Raw genomic sequence first — 22380 nt, forward strand, 5'->3', positions numbered from 1 at the left:
AGGGGCCCGCAATGACCATCAAGTCTGTTGAATGGGAATGGATTAATTTTCTGAGATCTGCAGGATCTTCAAAAGAGGATGTGTTATTCTGGAAAGTAACTTTGAAAGTGCAAGGATGAAACAAACCATATCTTGCACCTAAAGACCGCAAGACAAAGATCAAGAAATTCCTTTCTATGTTTAGCAGTGGCAAAAGACACATCTTGGGTCAAAAATAATTTCGCTCCATACCATATAAGTTGCTTTTTTTTTTTTGGCAGCATTTAAAACTTGTAAAAGATCAGTGAACTTCAGAAATAAAATGATCACACCTGAGGTTGTGTTGGGGCTGAGGAAGCAGTGAGACGGGGGCCCAACTGATCAGCTCGCTGAATATTCAAAGTAGAAGTTTAAGGTAGATCCAATAGTTTTGGTAGAAAAGAGGCTACGAAAGAAACTGAATCTCCACCTTCAATGTTCTCTGGAAGACCATATAAACGTAAGTTATTGCGCCTATTTCTATTCTCAGGCTCTTCAGCATGTTTCTTCAACGCTGAGACATCTTTCTCTAGAGATGCAATTCGAGAAGCGGATTTCTGCAAAGAGCTGACATAGTGTTCCACCAAAAACATCCTAGACTCCATAGAGGACCATTTATCATCCAGATTTTGAATTTGAGCATTCGTTTCCTCAATAAATGCCGTATGGCCTTGATTTCCTCCAGTATATTGTCTAGAGAAACCGGAGATCTGGACTTCGGAGGGAAAGGCGGATCATGTTTGTCTTTTATTTGCCAAAGACGATAATGATGACTTCGAGGGTAGAAGCGTAGAAGTCGTTGGACGAGGAGAATTCACTTGAGCTATGTCAGCAGGAGAAATTGAAGCCTCCATTAAAGGAATCATACAAGGGTGATCCAAACCCAAGAGAACATTCGAGGGAGCGTTAGTATGTTGCAACAATTTCTTGTTTTTTCCCCCATAAATGTCAAATATTGATGAAACATTTGAAGCGAATGATGTAAAAGACAAACCAACAAGACCCCGATTCAGTTCTAAGAGAACATGCCAGAGTTCACCAAAAATAATCATTCATCCAAAAATGCAAAGTGTAAATCCAAGAAAAATCGGAGAAATAAGTGTCCATCCTTTAAATATCCATTATAAATGTAAAAAATGTTTTTAAAAAAAAAATAACAAGAAAAAATGAAGGACCATGAATGTCAGTGTTAAATAATGAAAAAGACAAACATGAAGTAACAGAAAAATAAAAATAAAAAACGCAGTGACGTCCGGAGTCACTCAGGCAACAAAACTGCGATTTTTAAGGTCAGAAATACCTTGAACGCACTTTTAAAAACAATAAGCCCTTGCTGGCATCATTTCATCCGATGTTCATGTCTTGGGGCGATCCATTGAATCGGCAACATTCGAGAAAAGCCTCCTGAAATTCAGAGGTGGCACGGAGCTCTACAGTCAGGTGGCCCTCTTAGGTGGCGTCCTAGACACACCCCGCTTCTTAACTCTTTAAGAGTGGGAAAAAAACATGGCATAGGGCTGGCAGCCACTACCCAAATTATAGCGATTCCATTATTTAGTACATTTAGAAACGATACCTCTGATGTTGAACTAGCATTCAGTGGTATCTATATGGCAAATTGAGATTTGTCATTTTCAGCTAAAGCATATTTTGATGGTCTGTCAACTGACTATTGTAATAAACAGTGAATACTGATGTGCTGTTTAGGGATTCTGGTGTTTCAAGCTGAAGATTGCAACAGATTTTCCTAGTATTGAGTCTGAGCAGATAAAATACTCCAGATTTGAGTTGATTAGTACTCCTAGATTTCTGCCTGGGAGCGATTGGGACAAGAGGAATACAGATCAAGAGGGGAAGTACATTGTCCATCTTCAAAGGTAAAAAGCTCTGACTTAACCCTGATCAGCAAAAAAAATTTGGGGCACTCCTTGATAACCACACCTTCTAATGCGCTTGTGCTTAAAAGAAAAAAGCTGCAAACGCCTTTGTAACTACAGTTGTCATCTAGCAGTTTACTCAGTGACCATTCAATCAACCAAACGATTCAATCAAATCATCATCCTTGTCGTTGACCATTTCATTTATGTAATGTTTTTTTAAACCACATAATTTCAGTTCATCTTAATTTATAAACAGAAGATGGTTGTTTTGCACTAAGGATTCTGTGTCATTCCCATGAAACCGCTAAGAACATTGTAGTAAACATTCTCCCGCCCTCCACAGATATGGAAAGGTGATGTACTCCTTAATATGGGAAATCTACAATTAACAATTTGTATGTATGGTAAGCTAGTTGATGCTCATCTAACAGACTGGCTCTCTTTTACTGTATACACTTTTTAATGTCCGTTATTTAAAAACCATTGCAAATATATTTGTACCAATTCTGAAAGTAGAGTAAAATAATTAAAATACTTTGTTTTTATCCACCACCAAGTTTTGCATAAGCTTTAACATGTTGGCATCCAAGTGGTTATGTCTTTTGCATACTAAGCTGTTTTGCATGTGTCCGTCATTGTGATGTGTCTTCTAACATTTCTTTACCAGTTGACGACAAACCCGAAACAGGGAACTTGCCATCTAGCAGCATTGGAAGCATCAATATGTCCATTGAAATCAATGGCACAATGTACACAGGTAAGTGAAAAAGTGTATGAATATAAGTGATGCTTTGTAACCGGAGTCAGAGTAAAGGCTGAGACAGACATGTGAAATCCAAATATCACAATTTTACTTCCTGAAGGAAATAATATATAAGCCTGCTTCTCAAACAATTTCCCGATGAAGTAATATTGCCAGATGTTGAGGGCAGCTGAAAGATCCCTTTCCAGTTTCTTAAGATATTAGTTATGTCAACTTGGAGTTTTTCTGTGAAGAGCCCTTCAAAGGCAGTGTAGATAATCTGTTCATTTTGTTTTCAAGGGGGGGTGGGAGGCTGACCTACCCAGTCCCACTTAGCCAAGGGTTAATCTGCCACTTTGATTCATGGAGGTCTGTGAATGCCATCAATACATTTAAAGAACAGTACATAACAATATATTAACTATTAGTATTAATCTATCACAATTAAGATTGTGAATTTGAATATGTTTTGTAGGGTAAATTCATCATAAAAGGTGGTGTTCTTTAACTAGCATTAGCAGCTTATAGCAGTCCGTACAAGGAGTAATCCTTTTAGCATAGTTGGTGAGACTGAAAGAAAAGAAAATTGGGGCTATAACCGTGTTTGATTCATCCTTGGTAAACAGTACTCCATCTTATCTATGGATTATGAATAAACTTGTTGGTTATCAAATTCCTAAGTCACTTGTGTATTTGTTCAAGAAGTACAGGCATGCAAGGTGGATTTGCGAAGGTGCGAATAGTGTCTTAGACATATTCATCTGATGTTTAAGCCAAACACAGGAAGGCAAGGAATGGGAAAGAAGGTATATGAAGCAGAACAGCCATGTATTGGGAAGCCTGCAAATTTTCTCAAGTCCACAGCCATGATGTGTCAGTCTTTTGTTTTATTTCATTTATAGCTACAATTGTCACCAGCAATTGGGTGGGGTGACTCCTGGGCATTCCCTAACCAATGGGGTAAAAGTTGCTGGGGCCAGCCCTACCTACTTTTTCAGTAGTTACTGTTTGTCTTAACTGCAGAAAGGCCCAACATGCCATGTGTCAGGGCATTGTCAAGATGGCGAAAGTATTCCGCCACACTAAAAAAGGCTCTGAGGCTGGGAGTGTGAATGGGGAGTGTTCTATCGTTATCCTAGTGTACTACAGTAATTCTAGTTTCTTCCCACTCTAGCGAAAAGAAAAAAAACAGATTTTGTTATGAGTACAGTGCCTGCTTCAATGACAGATGTGTTGTAGGACAAAAACATAGTCCTTCTGCAACCTGATAGGAAGCCCAAAAAATTCTTGGCTTCCTGTTCTCCTTCAAGTGTATCCCAAGTGTTACATGTGGCTCTACAGACTGGTCAAGCAGGATTTGACACTGCTGTTAAAAGAAGGCACACAGCATTCATCTGCATGTTCTGTTGAGCTTAGAATAGTCCTCTCTGACCATTCATGTCAGCCTATTGTTTGCTACCAGGAGGCATTTTACACCTATACAAGGCTGAGCAGAGACTGAGAGCTAATATAGGTTCATGCTAATTGGCCTTGTGACAGTTCAGATAGGGAAAGGGTAACTTTCTTAACGTTTAGAAGTTACTTTTACTTCCAATTTACGAGAAATCTGACTTCACCTTTAAATTAGATTTTTAAATAACTATTAAATATAGTTATTTAATTGTCTTTCTAACTGATCCCATTCCCTTGATATAGTATTAACATTTTTATCTGTCTGTATAGGACTGCCAGGCTTGACAAAGTGAAATTAGCTTTTAGGACCTTGTCACAGTAGGGACATGGCAACATTAAATCTGATAGACTTCTCGCTGCAGGTTCCTTACCTTTGAATTTTCCCGAGGCACTGGATCCGTAAGATGTTTGTGAGCAAATACCCCTGCATGCAGGTCAGTGGTGTGGTGTCCATCTGCTACGCTTTGTCCATGCCGGATGAGGCGACGTGGGTCCCCACCAATGTTGGTTCTATACTTTCCACGCCAGCTAAACGATGTTCCGAAGAGTCACTTCTCAATCACTTTTTGAGTGGCTTTTTTTTTTTTTTTTTTTTTTTTTTTTTGTTGGTAACTTTCTGTTGAGTCTTTTTAAAATTTCACTCCTGGTGTGTTCAGGATGTCTTCTAGGAAGACAGGATTAAAGCCCAGCAGATTCTGTCATCTGGCATTGTCCTTGACGGTTTTGCACTTTTTGTCTTTGATGTTTGTAGCGCTACCATGAGTCAATGTCGTGGTTTGAGTACTGTGCTGTGCATCCGAAGGTTTTGAGGGAGCGGGCCCTAAAGCTGATGGCGGCCAGGGGCTTGACTCTGCAAGTCGAGGTCCCTTTCAAGAGAAAGGTCCCGGGACCGGTTGCGCAGTCCAAAGTCATTGTTGTCCCACTCCAAGCTCTCTGGACGATTGAGTAAGTCAGGGCACAAGAAAAAAATTCCAGAAGTCTAATTCAGTTTTGGCTTTTCCTTATCCGTTGGCCGACAAGAGAGTGTTGACGCTCTAGGCCTCGTTCTGTAGAACCTGGGCAGACATCGCCCTTCCCTGACTTTCCAGGAGCCCTTTTCCTATGGACTAGGTCACTGGGCCCTTTAGAATACCAGCCCCATGAAGAAATGGACTGGCGTGAAGTCTTGGGTAAGGGCAGCAGACTAGACACTTCTCCAGATACTGGCATGCTTTCTCCCCCCTTACCGTGGTTAAGAAGGAGGAAGGAGGTTCACATGCTGTGGTGGTGAGGAGGTTAGCTGAGGTCCTGGACCTTTAACTGCCATCAGTAGCCATCAAGAATAAACTCTTGACAGAGGTGCTGCGACCGGAAGCTTCCTCCTCAGAACCCCTGCTCTGGTTCAGTGATGGCCTCACTCATGTCCTACTGGGTACCTGGTCCAAACCCAGCACAGGGACACTTGTGAACAGGATGATTGCCCGCCGCCATTGCCCGCACCTGGGAACCCAAATATCTTGACCCCACCTCTCAGAGCTTGGTGGTCAAAGCATCCACCGCACATGCTACGTTTCCTTCTGCTCACCCACACAGTGAATCCAAAAGGTTTGACTCACTTGGGAAGATGTTTTCTTTTGTCAGCCTTGTGTTGTGGTCCGTGAACATCACATGCCTTTTGGGCCGTTATTCCCACACGCTGGGGGATACAGCTAAGCAAATGACGCCACAGGTCCCAGAGGAGGCGCGGGTTGTACCCTCTCAGGCTGTTGCTAATGGGAGAGATGCAGCAAAGTTCACAATTCATGGCGGACTTGACACAACTGGCTTGCTAGTTAGAGTGGTTTCTTCGACAGTGGCACGAGGCGCCCTGCCTGGCTAAGGAAGTCTGGCTTTTCGGAGGATGTCTAGGCTTCTTTGATGGACATGCCCTTTGAGTCTCTTAGGAGACCAGACCGACTCTGTGCTTGAGTGCTTCAAGGATTCTTGGGCTGCGAGCTGGGCATTGGGCCTCGTGGCCATCAAACCTGTTGTGGTTATGGAAAGGGTCTCCAACTGCACCTGTTCAATGATTTACTGTGCAGCTCAAGCTGCCCAGCCTTTGAATGGCTTGCTGTTCACAGTAGGCCACAAGCCCTCTCGGTTCACTGTGCTCCCCTTTGGCATTACCAGTGCCCCTCAGGTGTTCACCAAGGCGATGTCAGTGGTTGCAGCTTATCTGCTAAGATCATCAGGGGCTTCAGTCGTCCTCCATCTCGACAACTGGCTATTGAAGGTGAGTTTGTCCCAGGCTGTCATCTCTCACCTCCACACTAGGGCAGACCCTCGTGCATTCCCTGGGGTTTACTATAAACGTGCCAAAGTCACACCTGTCTCCGTCTCAAATGCTGTTCTGTGTCCATAACAGCTCCTTGGAGCTGTTCTGGACATAGTGCAGTTTCAGGCCTATCTTCCCGAGCGGCAAGTCCAGGATATTCAGGCTATGAAACAGATGTTTCAGCCTCTATCCTGGATTTTGGTGAGAATGTCTGAGGCTGCTGGGCTTCACAGCCTCCTGCATATTGCTGGTAACTCATGCCACCTGGCATATAAGGGCACTGCAGTGGGACCTGAATTTCCAGTGGGCACAGTATCAGGGTAATCTCTCTCTCAGTCCAGATCTCAGAGGGAACTGCACAAGCTCTGCAGTGGTGGCTAATGAACAGTGATCAGGTCCGACATATCCCTCTCCCTTCCCCAGCTAAATCTGACAGACGCGTCACTCCTGGGATGGGGTGGACACCTGTGAGAGGTGAAGATAAGAGGCATCTGGTCTCCGCAGAAACGGGACTCCACATCAACATGCTGGAGCTCTGTGCGATCCTGTTGGCACTCAATCAAGGGAAAGATGGTGCAGGTGTTCACTGGCAGCACCACTGCCATATTGTACTGCAACAAATCGGGTGGGGTCGTGGACCCTTTGCCAAGAGGCAGATCACATATGGCGTCTCCATCCGCAGGTGGTGCACAGTCCCTTTCAGCAGTAGGGAGAGCTTTGGTTAGATCTGTTCTCCTCTGCAGAGAACTCGGTGTCTGCAGTTTTGCGCTTTGGAGTTTCACTTGTTCAGAGATGCTTTTAGTTTTGAATGTAGTTCAACCCTCTTGTATTCCTTTCTGACCATACGACTTCTGCCCAGAGTTATCAAGAAGGTCAAGAATGACTGGGTCCAAGTTATCCTGGTGGCTCTGGACTGGGTGCGAAGAGTCTGGTATCTCGAGCTGCTGAGATTGTCCATCAGTCCTCCGATCAAACTGCCCCTTCAGGATGATCTTCTGTCACAGCAGTAGGGGAGGTTTCTTCATTGAGTGAATTAATTTGACTGCCTTCAACCTTCCTTACGAAGTCTTTAGCATAATCTTGGCAGTTAGGTGTCCCACCACCAAAACGGTAAAGCCTGTGATCGGAAAAGATTTGTGGCATGGTTCACAGACAAGTCTGACCCCCTTTCTCTGAGGTCCTGTTGTTCATCCTTTCCCTTGCCGAGCAGAGGTCTGCTCCGGGCACTCTTAATGGGATATTTGTCTGATATTTCTGCTTTTTTGTGTTTGCCTGATCAACTTTCCTTGTTTAAGTCGCCTGTTGTACAGAGGTTCCTCAAATGTCTTGCACATCTTTTTTTTCCCCATCCCCATTCATTATGCCCCAGTTTTCTGCCGAAAGTGACATGCCCTTTCATGTAGGCAGATCCATCACTTTGCCTACTTTTTACGCACTCCCAAATCCTTCTAAAGAAGAGGAGAGACTCCACTGCCTGGACCCAAAAAGAGCATTGTAATTCTACCATGATCATACAAAGAGGTTCATAGTGGATGACCAACACTTTATATGGTATATGAGGTGCGAAGAAAGTCTAGATGGGTCGTACTCTGGAAAGTGCGTAGTAGATTTTAATGCAAACGCCCCCCTACCACCCCCCACACCCCTGTTTGCTTGCTCGTTGTACCCGAGCTAGAGCTCTGACCACGTTGGGATGTGGTGTTCCAGTCCTGGCCATCTGCCAGGCTGCCACATGGGCATCTCTACACTTGTTTACCAAACACTACTGCCTGGACAATCTGGTCCGTAGGGACAGACACTTTGCCCTTTCGGACATTCTACTTTGAACTTGGTTCACAGACACACCTCAGAGGATGGTATTGTTTGGGTATCTATTCAGAGGGAAGAAATCTGCAGCTAGTAGTCTCTGTCAGATGGACGAGTTACTTACCTTCGATAACACCTTATCTGGTAGTCTGTATCTAGCTGAAGATTCCTTACCAATCCACTCATCCTCCCTGCTCTGTGAACTTATTTCTAGGGACAGGGAGCCCTCTTTCAGGACTTTAATTTTGACACACAAGTAGTCGGTGCTCTTCATGGGTATTTGCTTCTGGCATGAAAAGTCATTAAAGGAAACTGACATCAGCGCACCTGGATGGCGCCTATACAGGACATGCAACGTTTGCGGTCTGGACTGTCTCGATGACTGACGGGAGCTGGTCAATGCTACCTACCAGTGCACAAGGGTACTGATCACAGAAATCTTCCAGATCCAGTCTGACGCATGTGGAGAATTTAAAGGTAAGGAATCTGCAACTAGATATAATCTCTACCAGGTAAGGCGTTATTAAAAAGTAAGTTACTTGGTCTTTTGTACATGTCCCACTTTGAGATGCCATGCACCCTACTTTGTGGGCAGCAACACTTACATAGGGTTGACTTTTTTATTTTTACAAGGAAGATTTTATCCTGTGAAAGGATTTTTGACAGATTGTACTGCAGAGTTTATTCTGCAGCAGTGAGGCTACAAAGGGGGTAAACCTGTAGTCAAGTTTGCCTTGCCAGTGTAATGGATGGCACAATAGGTGCCGAAGTCCACTAGCAGCATTTAACTTTCAGCCCCCGGCTGCACTTTCTACACCATATTCTAGGGATGTATGGGAAAGTTAAATGTGGCAATAAAATATTAGCCAGTTCATCCATATATAAAAGAGAGTACAGATACTTTTATTTCTGGTCAGGAAGTCTGGTGCACAATTTTAAAGCCAGCAGAAATATAGGCTTCAGCAAAAGGTGAAAAATCTGGGAAAACCCAGCAAAGGTGGCTTTCCTACAGTAGTGTTAAACAAATGTGTGTGGGGGGGGGGGATGAGGGGTGGTAACCTGCCCAGCATTTCTGACAGGTGTTGTCAGCTTATCAGATAGGTCAGTCCATTTCTTTTCATTCTTCTCAGCGACTGCATAGCCTGAATCTCAGATGTGAAGTTTCTTATGATATTTACTAAGCACAACATGACAGTGGATGCTCATCTGTGGGCTTTGTTGGGGCCAAGAAAGGCAAGCATTACCCAAGCATGCAATTTTTTTTCTTGTGCAATCATTGCCCAAGGCCAATAGAGTGATGAGTACCAGATTACATTACACAATGAGATTTGTTTTTATTATTTCATTGGCACGGGGAGATTCAATTTGACTGCATAATATTTTTCTCTGTTTGCATGCTGTGCATTAATCCGCCATCTAGTGATTGGATCCGGAATGCTTGTCTTGTGGTAGTTGTCTTATATTTTTTATTTTTTTTCTGCAAAACCACCCGACCCCCACCTCCTTTTTTTTTAAATTTTTTTTTTTTTTTTTTGGGTGTTGGGCGTCTACTATTTCCACAACCTCATGCTCAGTCCAACCTTCTCCTTACATCAGACCCCCACCCTGGAAGCTTCTGCGTGTGGTTCTTTTTTCCGCTGTTGAGTCTGAAAGTATTGATGAAAACTTTTGATTTGTTAAAAGAAAAAAAGAAGAAAGAGTATTGTCAAGGAAAAATCGAAGTCTTAATAAAAGAATTCACTGATGTTCATCGAAAGAAACCAAAGTAAGTGGAACATGTGGGCATCTGACGTGTGAAGGCTGGGGAATTCATGAACAGGGGGTACCCTGTTCTAATTTAGGTGGAGAACACACCTTTTGGTATCTGCATAGAGTGCCACAGCAAGCCTTCCTAGAGGGGCAGCCACCAGGTGTGTAATCTCGACCTGTTGAGAGACTACAGCACTGAGGGCTGTGAGACTTGTGCGGAATTCAAACCAAAAACATTGAGGGCACAAGAGAAGCAAAAACATGTTCACTTCGCCATGTAGGGGCAGAGAAAAACTCCATCACTGAGAGACCTCAGATTGTCGAGCCAGGTGGCAGCTTCACCGAGGGAGAGCGCTTGGACCTCGAAAGGGATAACTGACGTTGAATGAGAAAACAGGTAGTAGAAAGCAAAGCATGGACAGGTAACACTGAAAAACCGTGGGGCAAGTGAGCCAAGAACATCAGGCTCTAGATCTCATGACTGCATAGACGCTGAATATCTCACCAACCAAATGTCAATTGAGGTTGAAGGAGCCCCTGGGGTCCCACACCAAAGATACCACAGGCGGTCAAGCCTCGGAGAAGATGCCCATGTCGTTTGACAATCTAAGCCCGGAGAAACCCCAAAAGAAGGCAATCGAGACACCAGCAGCAAATCTTCAACGCCAAAAAAGAGACCAGCGACCACACTCAACCCTGAAGAACACACCCTTGAGACTGCTCCAAACCAAAATGGCTGCGATCCTTCAAAAGTAGATTTGCTTCAACTCCTCCTTCCAAGCATTTCATATTCAGTCAACCTTTGGCAAAAAACATTCAGAAGGAGAAAGACTCTGGTGTGGATGGGGAAATTGGAACCCCCAGTGACTCCACACAGGAAGAGGAGAAATAAAATCTTCTGTGAAGAGAACTCAGTCACAGGGCCTGTTCAGGACTTCAAGGGCTCAAAAGGCGTTGAAGAGCAATTGGGTAACCTCAATGCAGATTCCCCGGAATAGGTAGTGGACACGTATCTATCCAGGCCTTGACCCCGGATGACATTTCCATGTTAAATCAGATCATTAAAAAGGCAGCAGACCGGTGAGGGGTCCAGTTGGAGTAAGATAACTCAGACTTGTTTTCTGCCCAAGACACTGCTACCCTCACAAAGCAGAAGCTAGTACTTGCCAATACTCCCTAGGATTTCAGACGAGGGGAGAGAAGCATTCAAAGAGCCAACAACCTGCAAGTCATTAACTCCAGCATAGCATGGCAACCAAATTCCTAACAGACACCTGTCTGTATATTCCAACGAACCACACACACACACACACACACACACACACACACTAGACGTTTCTACTCTTCCTAATAGAAGAAGCATACTACCCATTTAGGGTACTACCAATCGGAATACAGTTGGCACCCAGGTTATTCACAAAGTGCTTAGTAGAAAGGGAATCTAGGAAGAAAGGCAATACATGTATACCCCTACTTAGACGATTGGCTGTTTAAAGGCAAGTTCATTTCACAAGTGCAGAGCCCGCATAAAAACAGTGATGATGACACTCCACAGCCTGAGGTTCTCCATAAACACTGACAAATCATCACCCACGCCAGAGCAAGAATCAACACAACGCAAGCGAGGATGTTCCTTTGAGAAAAGAGTACTGGTTACCAGAGGGGTTAGTCTCGGATGGTGAAAACTGTGAGAACTGTGGGGAAGTTGCTGGGAATAATGACCTCCTGCGTACCACTAATACTAAATGCAAGGCAGATGCAGTGGTCACAAGAGACAACGTGTTGGTAAGATCTTGTGGTTGTCACACAATGTGTACAAGAGGAAATGACATGGTGGAAAACTTGAAGACCCTTCATGCTACCACTTCCAACAGTGAGCATCAATACAGACGGCTCACACATGGAATGGGAAGCTCATATGGGGAAGCTCAACATTAGAGGAGTCTGGAAATCAGAAGAAGCGGCACAGCACAAATGTACTGGCACTAATGGCTGTTTCTAGCCTGAAAAGCTTTTCAGATGCAGTTATGAGGAAAATGAATCCAAGTTCAGACAGACAGCACATGAACGATGTGTTACTTCAACAAGCGGGAGATGGACAAGATCCTTTGCCCTAGGACAGTACATCTGGAGGTGGGCCGTTCTGAGACAGATAACCGTAACAATATATCTGGCAAAGGTAGACAACGTAAAAGCAGAGAAACTGAGTGGACAAGCGTCTGCCTCACATGAGTGCGAGTTGAATAAAGCAGTGATCAAACAGGTTTTCCTAAGATTGGGACACCAGAAATAGACCTGTTTGCAACAGAAAATGCAAAATGTCAGTTCTTCTGATGCACACCCACACAGCCACTCCCTATGGAATGTGCTGTCGATAAACTGGTCAGGACAAGTTGCAAGTGTAGATAATCACTGAAGAGGTTAACACTCCTCATTCTCCAGCCCTCCCTTATTTATTTGAGGAGTTTTATATGACCCGTCTGGGTATCGGAGCGCTGTACAAATTGTAGTACAAATAGCAGACAAGTAAGACATACAGATAGAAATGGAATAAGCAAGCAGCAGCACAGTTACAAAATAAGAGATAGTTGGCAGATTCAAGATCAGAGGTGTTCGCAGGAAAATAGTCAAGCTTTTGAGGGTCTTCCGGGCTTCTTTTGAAGTTATCTATTTAGCACAATAATTTACCTCCTTTTTTTTTTTTTTTTCTTTTTTTTTTTAAGGCTGGTTGTCAAGGGGTTTGCCCTGATTTCAGGAGGCATTGTGTTCCATATTCTTAGGGCTACACCTGAGAAGTAGCGGTTGTATGTTTTATTTTTGTAGAATTTCTGTTGAGAGTTAGAAGGCACGACTACTGGCAGACAGTTCGAGTTTATTAGCCAGGTAGAGAGGGGCACTATGGTGAAGGACCTTGTCTGTCATGCAGGCGGTGTGAGCCTTTTTTGGTGGGAGCCTCGCTTCAAATGAGAGCCTTTTTAGTTGTATTGGATCTGGTGCGATATGGTCAGAACGTCTAGATCCAAGGATGAGCCTAGCAGCTCAGTTCAGTGTGGCCCTTAGCGCGGTGCTAGTCTATATTTGTGTAGGCCTGCAAGAGTTACACTCCCATAATTTAAACGGAAGATGACTAGGGATTGGATTGTCAATTGAAAGTCATTGAGGGACAGAAAGAGTTTGAGTTTCCTTAATTTGTTTAGGTGGAAATTGGCTACCCTGGTGGTTGCACTGATATGATCTTGCATATTCACGTATTTGTCCAAGGTTATACTTAGTGAACTAGTGGAGTCAATAACATGGGGTGCAGTTGAAAGCTGGACGTTTTGAGCCATTCTGGGGTCAGAGTGATTGTGACGGGGTGATCAAGAAGAATTCCATTTTTAAGTGTGTTGAGCATTAGTTGATTGCGTGTTAACCATTGTTGGGTTTTCAGTAGAGCGCTGTTGAGAGTTTTAATATTTTCAGGTGAGGAGATTTTCAGATATAATTGTGTCATCAGTATAAATGTGGTATTAAATGTTTAATTCCTTCAGAATTTCAGTGAGAGGTTCCAGTGCGAATGTGGAACTTAAATATGGTGGTTACTCAGCTAATGAAGGAACCATTCCACAGATCAACTGTAAAGCTTTACAGAGTGAGCGAGCTGCAAGCGCACTCCATCCAAGAACCATACCTACAAAAACACAAGGACAGGGTAGTCATGACGACCAACTCACACTTCCTGTCAAAGGTCATATTCCACTTTCACATAAGCCAAATACCTAGTTTTTTTGTTTTTGTTTTTTTTTAAACCAAAGACTCGGGCAGAAAGAGCACTACACACACTGGACTCCCCTGGGGCGATAAAGCACTGCATGGAGACGACAAAACCAATCAGCAAAGGGAAACAGTTCTCTGTATCTTTTGCAGACAGTTACAAGGGAAAAGCAGTTACTAGAAGACTATTGTAAGCTGGATATTCAAATGTGCCACAAAAAAACTGGCATACAGTTAGGCACTAAACCAAGAGCACACTTGATAGAGAAGAGAGATACCTTAGCTTTCCTGGCAAACATCTGTTGAGTGATATATGTATGGCAGCTATGTGTTAATCAGTACGCACGTACTAAATCCCATCACCCACTTTGGGACTCATTGGTAAGGTGAGGTTATTGTGGGATAGTTCCTCCATCGGAGGAAAATTACATACATTTTGTAAGGTTTCTGGTGGATACTATAGCTTCCTGCAGTTTTGGCACTTTCTCTCCTCACCTTTGAGTTAGTGCAGTTGTTAATAAAATTCAAGGTATGGAATATGTTGTCTGCTGTTGGCATTGCAGTTTATAGTCAGTTCTTCCATGTGAGCCTTGATGGGGCATTAAAAAAGTACCAGGAATTGACACCAGCGTACCCGTTATCATCCCATACCTCCAGATGGGGCTTGGGAGTAATGCCTCAGGACCCCAATCGAGCCATTGAAGAGCTATAGCTGGATAAGAAACATTTCAGATCCAATCTGGCGATATTCAGATTCCTAAGGCGAAGAATCTGCATGCACATAAAATATTAATCAGCAGTATATTGCCACAGCTAGGTAACTTTTTCTACACCTCCCTAATTACCTACCTTCTAGCATCTTTTGAATCTGGCACCCTCAAGCAAAAACAAAAAACAAAAAAAAACACAGACCCATGCCTGGCTGCAGTATTATGTAAATATTCCAGAAATCCTAGAGACCCAAACCACTCAGACCATCTGCTGCCAGAAAACGTAAACGTAACATTAATAAAAAAAAAAAAAATAGAAGCACCTCTCAATACAGGCTTACAGTCCCGACCCAATTCATTATGGGTGTACATGATTTCATAGAAAAACTACTTCAATGAATACCATTACTGAGAAACCATTTAATCTAAACTTTTAATATACATTTTCAGAGTGAATGGCGCTTACCAGTTCATAGAAACATATTATTAGAATGTCTTTGATCAAAATTGAAATTTGATTGCATATTTGTAACATGTAAATGCAATGGTTGCAGATTTTCTTTCCAGAAAGCTTTGATGGAGGTATTTATTTCAGTACTTTACTGCACAGGACATTATTTCAGATTTATGTCATCCACATTGTCAAACAATCACTTAAGATGCTTTTAATTCGCTGACCTCTCACCACCCCTAAATCCATGCCTTCTAAAAGCTCCTAACTACAACTAAACTTTACCATCCCTGAACCCTAATAGTCCTTTCTACCTTTACACTCCACCTGTTGCAGAACCGTAAAGCCCATCCTGAACTCTAACAAAACTTTTTGTGCCTTAACTCACCCATCCCTGACCTCTTAAAACCCACCACCACACGCAAACTACACCCATCCATGAACTTTAAACCCTCACTGACCTTAAACACCTCCTATCTATGACCTCTGAAAACCTCTCAACACTCTTAAACTCTACCCATCCCCGAGAGGGCGTGGCATAACGGTCTGAATTCCCAATTTTGGAGCTGAGAAACCAGATTTGAGTCTGTTTTGGCTCAACATCCTGTGATTCTGGGCAAATCACTTAATCTCCTGTGCCTAAAATTCAGCACCATGAGACCCTCACAGGGGATTTGCCGCACTTTTTAAATCCTGGATTTATTTATATAACCCTAAAGCCCCCTTTCTATATCTAAACTCCATCCATGCCTGAATGCTAAAACCCCTCTCTACATTTAAACTCCACCTATGCTTGAATCCTAACCTTCACCACCCTAAACTCCACCCAATCCTGATGAACGCTAAAAACTCATCACTACCTGTAACCTCTAACCATAAGTGAATGTTAAGAATTCTCACCGATCCTAAATTCTGCCCATCCACGTACCCTAAAACCCCCTCAACACCCTTACACTTCACCCATCCCTAAACTCTGATCTATAAACTCCACTCTTCTGTAAACTCTAAAAAAAAAAAAAAAAAAAAAAACCCTTACCACTCCTAAACTACCCACTTTCCTGCTATCTAAAAAAAAGCCACCCATTGCTAATCCCTAAATCCCCCTTTCTATGCCTGAACACATTGGACCCGCCTAAAACCCTCATTCCCCTTAAGACATTACCTATCCGTGAACCTAAAAACAATTCACTGGTTCTAAACTCCACCCAAGTAACATATATTTTTGGAGTTATCCTTAAAATTCTTTCTTTTAAAATGTTTCAATTTTTTTTAATTTCCTCAAAATTATTTTCACTTAAAATCGGTTTTCGATTATTTGGTTTCCTTGATGTGGTTTCTCAGTTTTTGTTTTTCCATTAATTCATATACATCTCCTTATAGGAAAGAGGAGAATCCATATCTGCTACCACCCAACTTGGATCCGCTCGTTTGCCTACTTCTTTACTCTAAATTCGGTCTTCTGCATAAATTATTGACTTAGAAATGTGGTTAAGTATGTCTGATCACACCTTTAGCACTTGACCACAACCTGTGGGGTAGTGGGTAAATAATTAATGTCATAGTGCCTAAAATTGTAATCCTTTTTATGCTAAATTACAACTTGTGAGGAATTAGGTTGATGTTTGAGGAGGGTGTGAGCCCTTCTCAAGCACGAATATCTTTGTAGGGATGAACTGCAAATAGTTAGTACATTTACTTGTGTTTAACCCTCTGGTAGTTTGGCACAAAAGTAGTCAAGTTTAACTTGTAGGCAGTATGTAAGCACACCAACAGTAATAGATTGAAAACAAAACACAAGAAAATCCCACCTTAACTTATTAAATGTTACTCTTTCTAAATTATTTCACTCCAACATGACAAAAACCATATAAGCAGAAACAGATATGTAATTCCAAAGCTTTAAGGTTAGTTTAGCGCCTAAAAGCACAGAGTACCACTTGCAGTTATCTGGTCATGCAAGACTGGGTGAAGGTCACAAGGTTAGGCCGAATGGAGAGTGGGCCAAATGCAGGGACCAGTTCAGCCCGCTCAAAAAAAGTAAACTTCTAAAGTCCACTGCAAAGAACTCTGTTTTCGGTGGAGGAGGCAGGGCGAGTGTTGCAGATGTTTGTCGCTGTAGTGTGCAGAGCAGGCTGAGCGTTGTGGACTGTTAGGTGTAGCGTGAAGATCCTGTCGGGAGTCATGGATGGTTGTTGCTGGAGCTTCGCGTTGTAGTTACCGTGGGCTGCTGATACTGTAGCACAAAGTGCAGATCTCACGTTGCAGTCCTTAGCAGTCACTGTAACACAAAGCATTTGGTTCCACAGAGTTTCGCCTTAGCAGTCGCACAAGTTGGAGTCAACTGCCCCCTTTGCATTGCGAAGAACCCAAAACTTAAGGATTTCTCCTTTTCTTCGATGGGGAGCAGATGCAACACCAAGGGCTCAGGACCTTCAAAGCATCTCTTGGGGATAAGGAACTCCCTCCAGCGGAGGTAAGCAGGGCTCAGACTGCTCCAGTACAGCAGGTCAGCTGGGCAGTTGCAGGGAGACCTCTGGAGCTCGTTGTGTCCCTGTAGCTCAGAATAGGAGGCCTGCTACCTTGCCATTGGAGTCAGTGAAATAAAGGGCGCAGGTACAGTTCTTCTGTAGTGCTCACAGGTCTGAGTGGACTCAAGAGTGAGTGTGAGGGTATTATTTTCATACCTGGTTCAAGCTATGAAATAGGAGAAGCTTCTGGGTTTTGGAATTTTCTGCCTTCCTGTCAATCTGCAGTCACAGGAAGCTACTGTGAAGGTCTTTGTGTGTGTGAGCTGAGGCAATGTCTTTGAAGTACAAGTAGGACTCTGCCCAGTTTCTACCCCCGCCCCAGTCCTGCTTTGGATGGCAAATGTTGACAACACCCAGTCCCTCTATTATGTGACTGTCTGGTAGGAATACACAGAGGCCAACTGCCAACTACACTTATTTAAGTGACCCAGGAAACAGGCTGCAGGCACAAAATGGTTAGGACAAGAAAATTCCAATTTATGAAAGTGTCATTTTCTGAATTGACTTAAAATCCATTTTTTACATTACAATTCATTTGAGTATAAACATAACACTTGTAGTTATTCCTAGTCAAGTTACCAACTCAGTGTTATCCTATGGGAGATAGTAGGCCTTGCACTAGTGAAAACCTAATTTGAGAGTTTTTCACTCATGGGACATGTGAAACTTAAAGGTACATGGCCAACTTTTTAAATACAAATCACCCTGCCCTATAGGCTGTTTTAGCCCAATATAGGGGTGACTAACGTATTAACAAGCTTTGACAAAGCCAGTAGGTTTCGCCTTTGCAAGTTCTGTTGGAGTTGTCAATGTTCTTAAAAGATGATGCACAGCAGCGCAGGCTGCTTTGCAAAATGACGCAAAGTAAGCAAAAAAATGAAAGCTCTATGGCGCGCCAGCGTTGACCACCTCAAAGCATTTTACTCTAAGCCATGTTGCAAAAGCAGCCCACGCTGCTGAACAGCATCATTGGAAAAAATTAACAAAGCCAAGTAGCTCTGCTGTCAAGAGATCTCTGAACAGAGCTGTTCCTCTTCACACTGGGTTACATTTTCTGGAGCTGAGATTTAATTTTTTGTTTTAATTAAATGTTTTGTGTACAGTGGTGGAGGAGAGTGGGAGGTGAAGGATTATTACTCCAGTATTGGAACTTTCATAGATTCACTTGCTTGAATCATTCCCTGTCGTCGAGATGGGAGCCCCCTGTACATTTAATCAAGCAGTGTTACCATAGATTTAAACCTAAGGGCCCTTAGGAATCTTAATTTAACACACTATCAGGGTCGTTTTAAGAAAAAGGACCAAACTTCTGAATCCACCAATCAGGAGACACCACCCGTTAGAACCGTCCTGAGAGAAACTGCAGTACCTCAGATTTTCTACCGCACGTTGTGCTAGGGAGTCTCCTCAGAGCTCTGCTCTCTTCTTCATATCTTTTGGAATAGCTTTAAGCTGATATTCTTCTAAACTTGTTCTAACTGATTGTAAGGCCTACAGCATGTCTAACAAGGAAAAGAAAAGTTTGTTCAAATCCTGCAAGACCTGTGGGAAAAAGATTACACTCTGAAGACCCTCATCAGGACTGCATATACTGCCTTTACTCAGACCACTCGGCTAAGGACTGGTATGTCGTACCTTCTCTTCTAAGACCCTGAAGGAAAGCGAGGGAAGATTATTAATATGGTTGCAGAAACTTAAATATAGAGATAACCCAGTCTTTGATTCTGACAGCGATGAGTCCTCAACATCGTCCAGAAAGTCATCTAAGAGACCTAGATCTCATTCAAGATCTTCATCAGAGCAGCCAAGAAAGGCCCACAAAAAGACCGCCTCAGGGTCTTATAAAGGCCTCAGCCCTTCCACTTAACCTCCTAAATTCTCCAAAAAAGGGAAAAAAAGTGCATGCCAGCAGCTCTGAAAGGCCTAAAAAAATAATCTTCTGTAATTCCATCTGTGTCTGCTGAACCTTTCAAAAGACCCTCTGCACCTGTGGTGGACAGACCTCTGGCAAAGACTATACCGTCGACGACAGCCTTATCGTCGGCGACATCGGTGAGTGCCTTTTCACCGACGACGATAGTTTACACGTGAACATCGCCGACATCAGTGCTAACGACGACATCGCCGACGACTAACCTCCCACAGTCGATGAGGACAACATCGACGCCATCATCTACAAGGACCTACACGTCCTCGTCGACAGTAGTAACAATGGTGTCCTCATTGCCACCTTCATCGTCGATGACCCCGTTGACGGTAGATTCCACTTTGAAGCTGTAGCCGATTAAAATCTCCATGCGGATGTCGACGACTCCACAGTCGACGAAGGCTGTTAGCACTCCATTGATGAGCTCGTCAACGACTCCGTCAACGAGGGAAAAACTACGCAGAAGTCAGGAAAAACTTACTCCACAGCATACTTCGCCTAGTAAAGTAACCCCTCTGATGCCAGTACATCTGCTGGAGGGTGATGAAGACTCTGATGAAGAAGGACCATTTGGAACAGCGCACAGCCCCTCACAGTTGAATGTTAAATATCAAGATGATGATGAGGAGTATGGCGAAACCTATAACCCGCAGTACTATGCAGGGAACCAGGCATATCAGGAGGATGTATACATGCCAAGCTCTTTACTATCTGATCTGAGAGCAATGCTTGCAGACTATAGTAGGCGTTTTCCTCCTCAGGAACAGGGACAACCGCAGCCTCCTTCGCCAGTTTCAAGGGTTACCACCCCACGTCAGAGGCCAAACTCTTTACCACTAGGGAATATGGCCACACCGGATATGACCATACCACATGACACTGACATTTGGGAGGGAGATTAGGAAGGAGAACTCCTAGACACCCAGTTGGGTGGGATGAATGTTATTCCAACTTCTCCTTCTCAGCCAAAAGTAGATTTGCCTCCAGATGGCATTGGAGGATTCCTTAATCTTTCAGAAAGAACAGCTAAGTGTTTTGCACTTCCAATGCCATCCAAGCAAACGGATTGCTTTCTAAATGATTTTAAAGAACCTTTCCAGAAATCAGTATGCTCCATACCGCTAGTCAGTTTCATATGGGAAGAGTGTTTGAAGGTCATGCACAACCCTGCTACAGTCACGGTTGTGCTTCCTCGCTTGGACAAGAAGTACAAGGCACCAGAGGATGCCCCAGCATGTTTGACTGGGCACTCCTATCCAGATTCAGTGGTCGCTCAAGAGGCATAGAGAAGATCCAAGAATCCCTCTGCTCCAATTCCCGCACCTCCGGACAAAGAGGGTAGATGGTTGGATAACATTGTGAAGAGGTTTTCGTCAATGTCTAGCCTCATTATAAGAGCGGCTAACTCCCTGGCAGTGTTAGCCAGTTATGATAGGCAATTATGGGAAGACATTGCCCCGCATATTGATCAGTTGCCGGAGGATGTTAAATCGGAAGCAAAAAAGACATTGCATGAGGGAAGAGCATACACATCAGCGGAAATAATAGTTTGTGCAATGGATATAGCCACTACTGCGTTTCGTCAGCTTGCAGGTTTGGCTGTCCTTCGGAGGCAAGGTTGGTTAAAGGCCACATCGTTCCTTTCTCTCACAGAGAGGAAAAGGTTTTTACTCCAGATTCTTTCTCATTTGCAAAAAGTGGAAGGACTGGAGACCGATCCTCGATCTCAGAGAATGAAACACCTACTTGAGAAAAGAATCCTTCTGCATGATAAGCCTACAGGATGTCCATCTGCAGTTGAACCAGGGAGATTTTATGTCTACACTAGAACTAAAGGATGCCTATTTCCACATCCCCAGTCACCCAGCCCACAGACATTACCTAAGATTCATGGAAGCCGGAAGCCATTTTTAATTTTGAGTCCTTCCATTTGGCCTAAAGTCAGCTCCCAGAATATTCACGAAGTGCCTAGGTCCTATTGCATCCTTTCTCAGGAGAAGAAAACATCAAGTATTCCCATACCTTGACGATTGGCTGATAAAAGCAAACACCTATATAGGAGCACGCAGGTCAACAAGAAAGTGAGTTTTCCTTGCTCAGCCGCTTAGGCCTGACTCTCAACTGGGAGAAATCCAAATCCCAACCATCACGCACGATCAGTTTTCTAGGGGCAAAACTGGACACTCAATCCACCTTGGCATGACAGCAGAAACTAATATCTCTAGCAAGATCGATACAAAGAAAAGACTACATTTCAGTACGCCTCTTCAAGTCCTTATTGGGCATGATGTCCTCATGCATACCTCTAGTTCCCCTCTGCAGACTCAAAATGCGCCCCCTGCAAGAGCAGCCCAATCTACAGTGGCTCCAGGTTTCAGGAAGCTTCGAAGATCAGATAAACATTACTCCGGCAATCATCAAAGCTCTGGTGTGTTGGTCTCAGAAACGTCTATTGTTTCTTCATCGCCCTGCACCATGGACAGTCACCACAGATGCCTCCCTGGAAGGTTGGGGAGCGGTTTTACAAGACCTACGGATAAGTAGCAAGTGGCCACTAGAGTTGCGGACAATCCACATCAATCTGCTGGAGCTCAAAGCAGTTAATCTAGCTTTACAGGCTTTCCTCCCAAAGATTGAAGTGGTAATAAGAACGGCGAACACCACTACCATGCATTACCTCAACAAACAGGGAAACACAAGTTCTCTTCCTCTCTCCAAGGAAGCTCAGAAGATCTGGAACTGGGCGGCGCAACATGGCATCCTGCTCACAGCAGTGCACCTTCCAGGCGTTCAGAACACGGTAGCAGATTCACTCAGCAGGCAAAAATCAGGAATGGGAACTGGACCAATCCACGGTCAACCACATTTTTTCCATACCCAATCTCGACCTATTCACCAGTGAGTTGAACGCCAAATGCCGGTACTTCGCAAGCTGGCATCACCAAAAGGGATCACGGGAGAATGCATTTTCCATCGCTTGGTCAGGAATCTTTGCATACGGTTTTCCACCAATCCCCTTGATCCTGAGAGTCCTAACAAAGATGAAGAGAGAACCGTGCCCGCTGATATTA

At 43.6% G+C, this 22380-nt stretch overlaps 1 protein-coding gene across 3 annotated transcripts in view; it reads left to right on the forward strand.

Moving 5' to 3' along the window:
- The window catches only part of ARID3B (AT-rich interaction domain 3B), a 262404-nt gene that overhangs the window by 227792 nt on the left and 12232 nt on the right, over window positions 1-22380 (forward strand). For all 3 annotated transcript variants that reach the window (XM_069222119.1, XM_069222120.1, XM_069222121.1), the window contains exon 8: window positions 2566-2655. In XM_069222119.1, the coding sequence (XP_069078220.1) occupies window positions 2566-2655 (90 nt within the window). The remainder of the gene's footprint in view (window positions 1-2565; window positions 2656-22380) is intronic.

Source organism: Pleurodeles waltl, chromosome 3_1 (genome assembly GCF_031143425.1).
Source record: "Pleurodeles waltl isolate 20211129_DDA chromosome 3_1, aPleWal1.hap1.20221129, whole genome shotgun sequence".
Lineage (NCBI taxonomy): Eukaryota > Metazoa > Chordata > Amphibia > Caudata > Salamandridae > Pleurodeles > Pleurodeles waltl.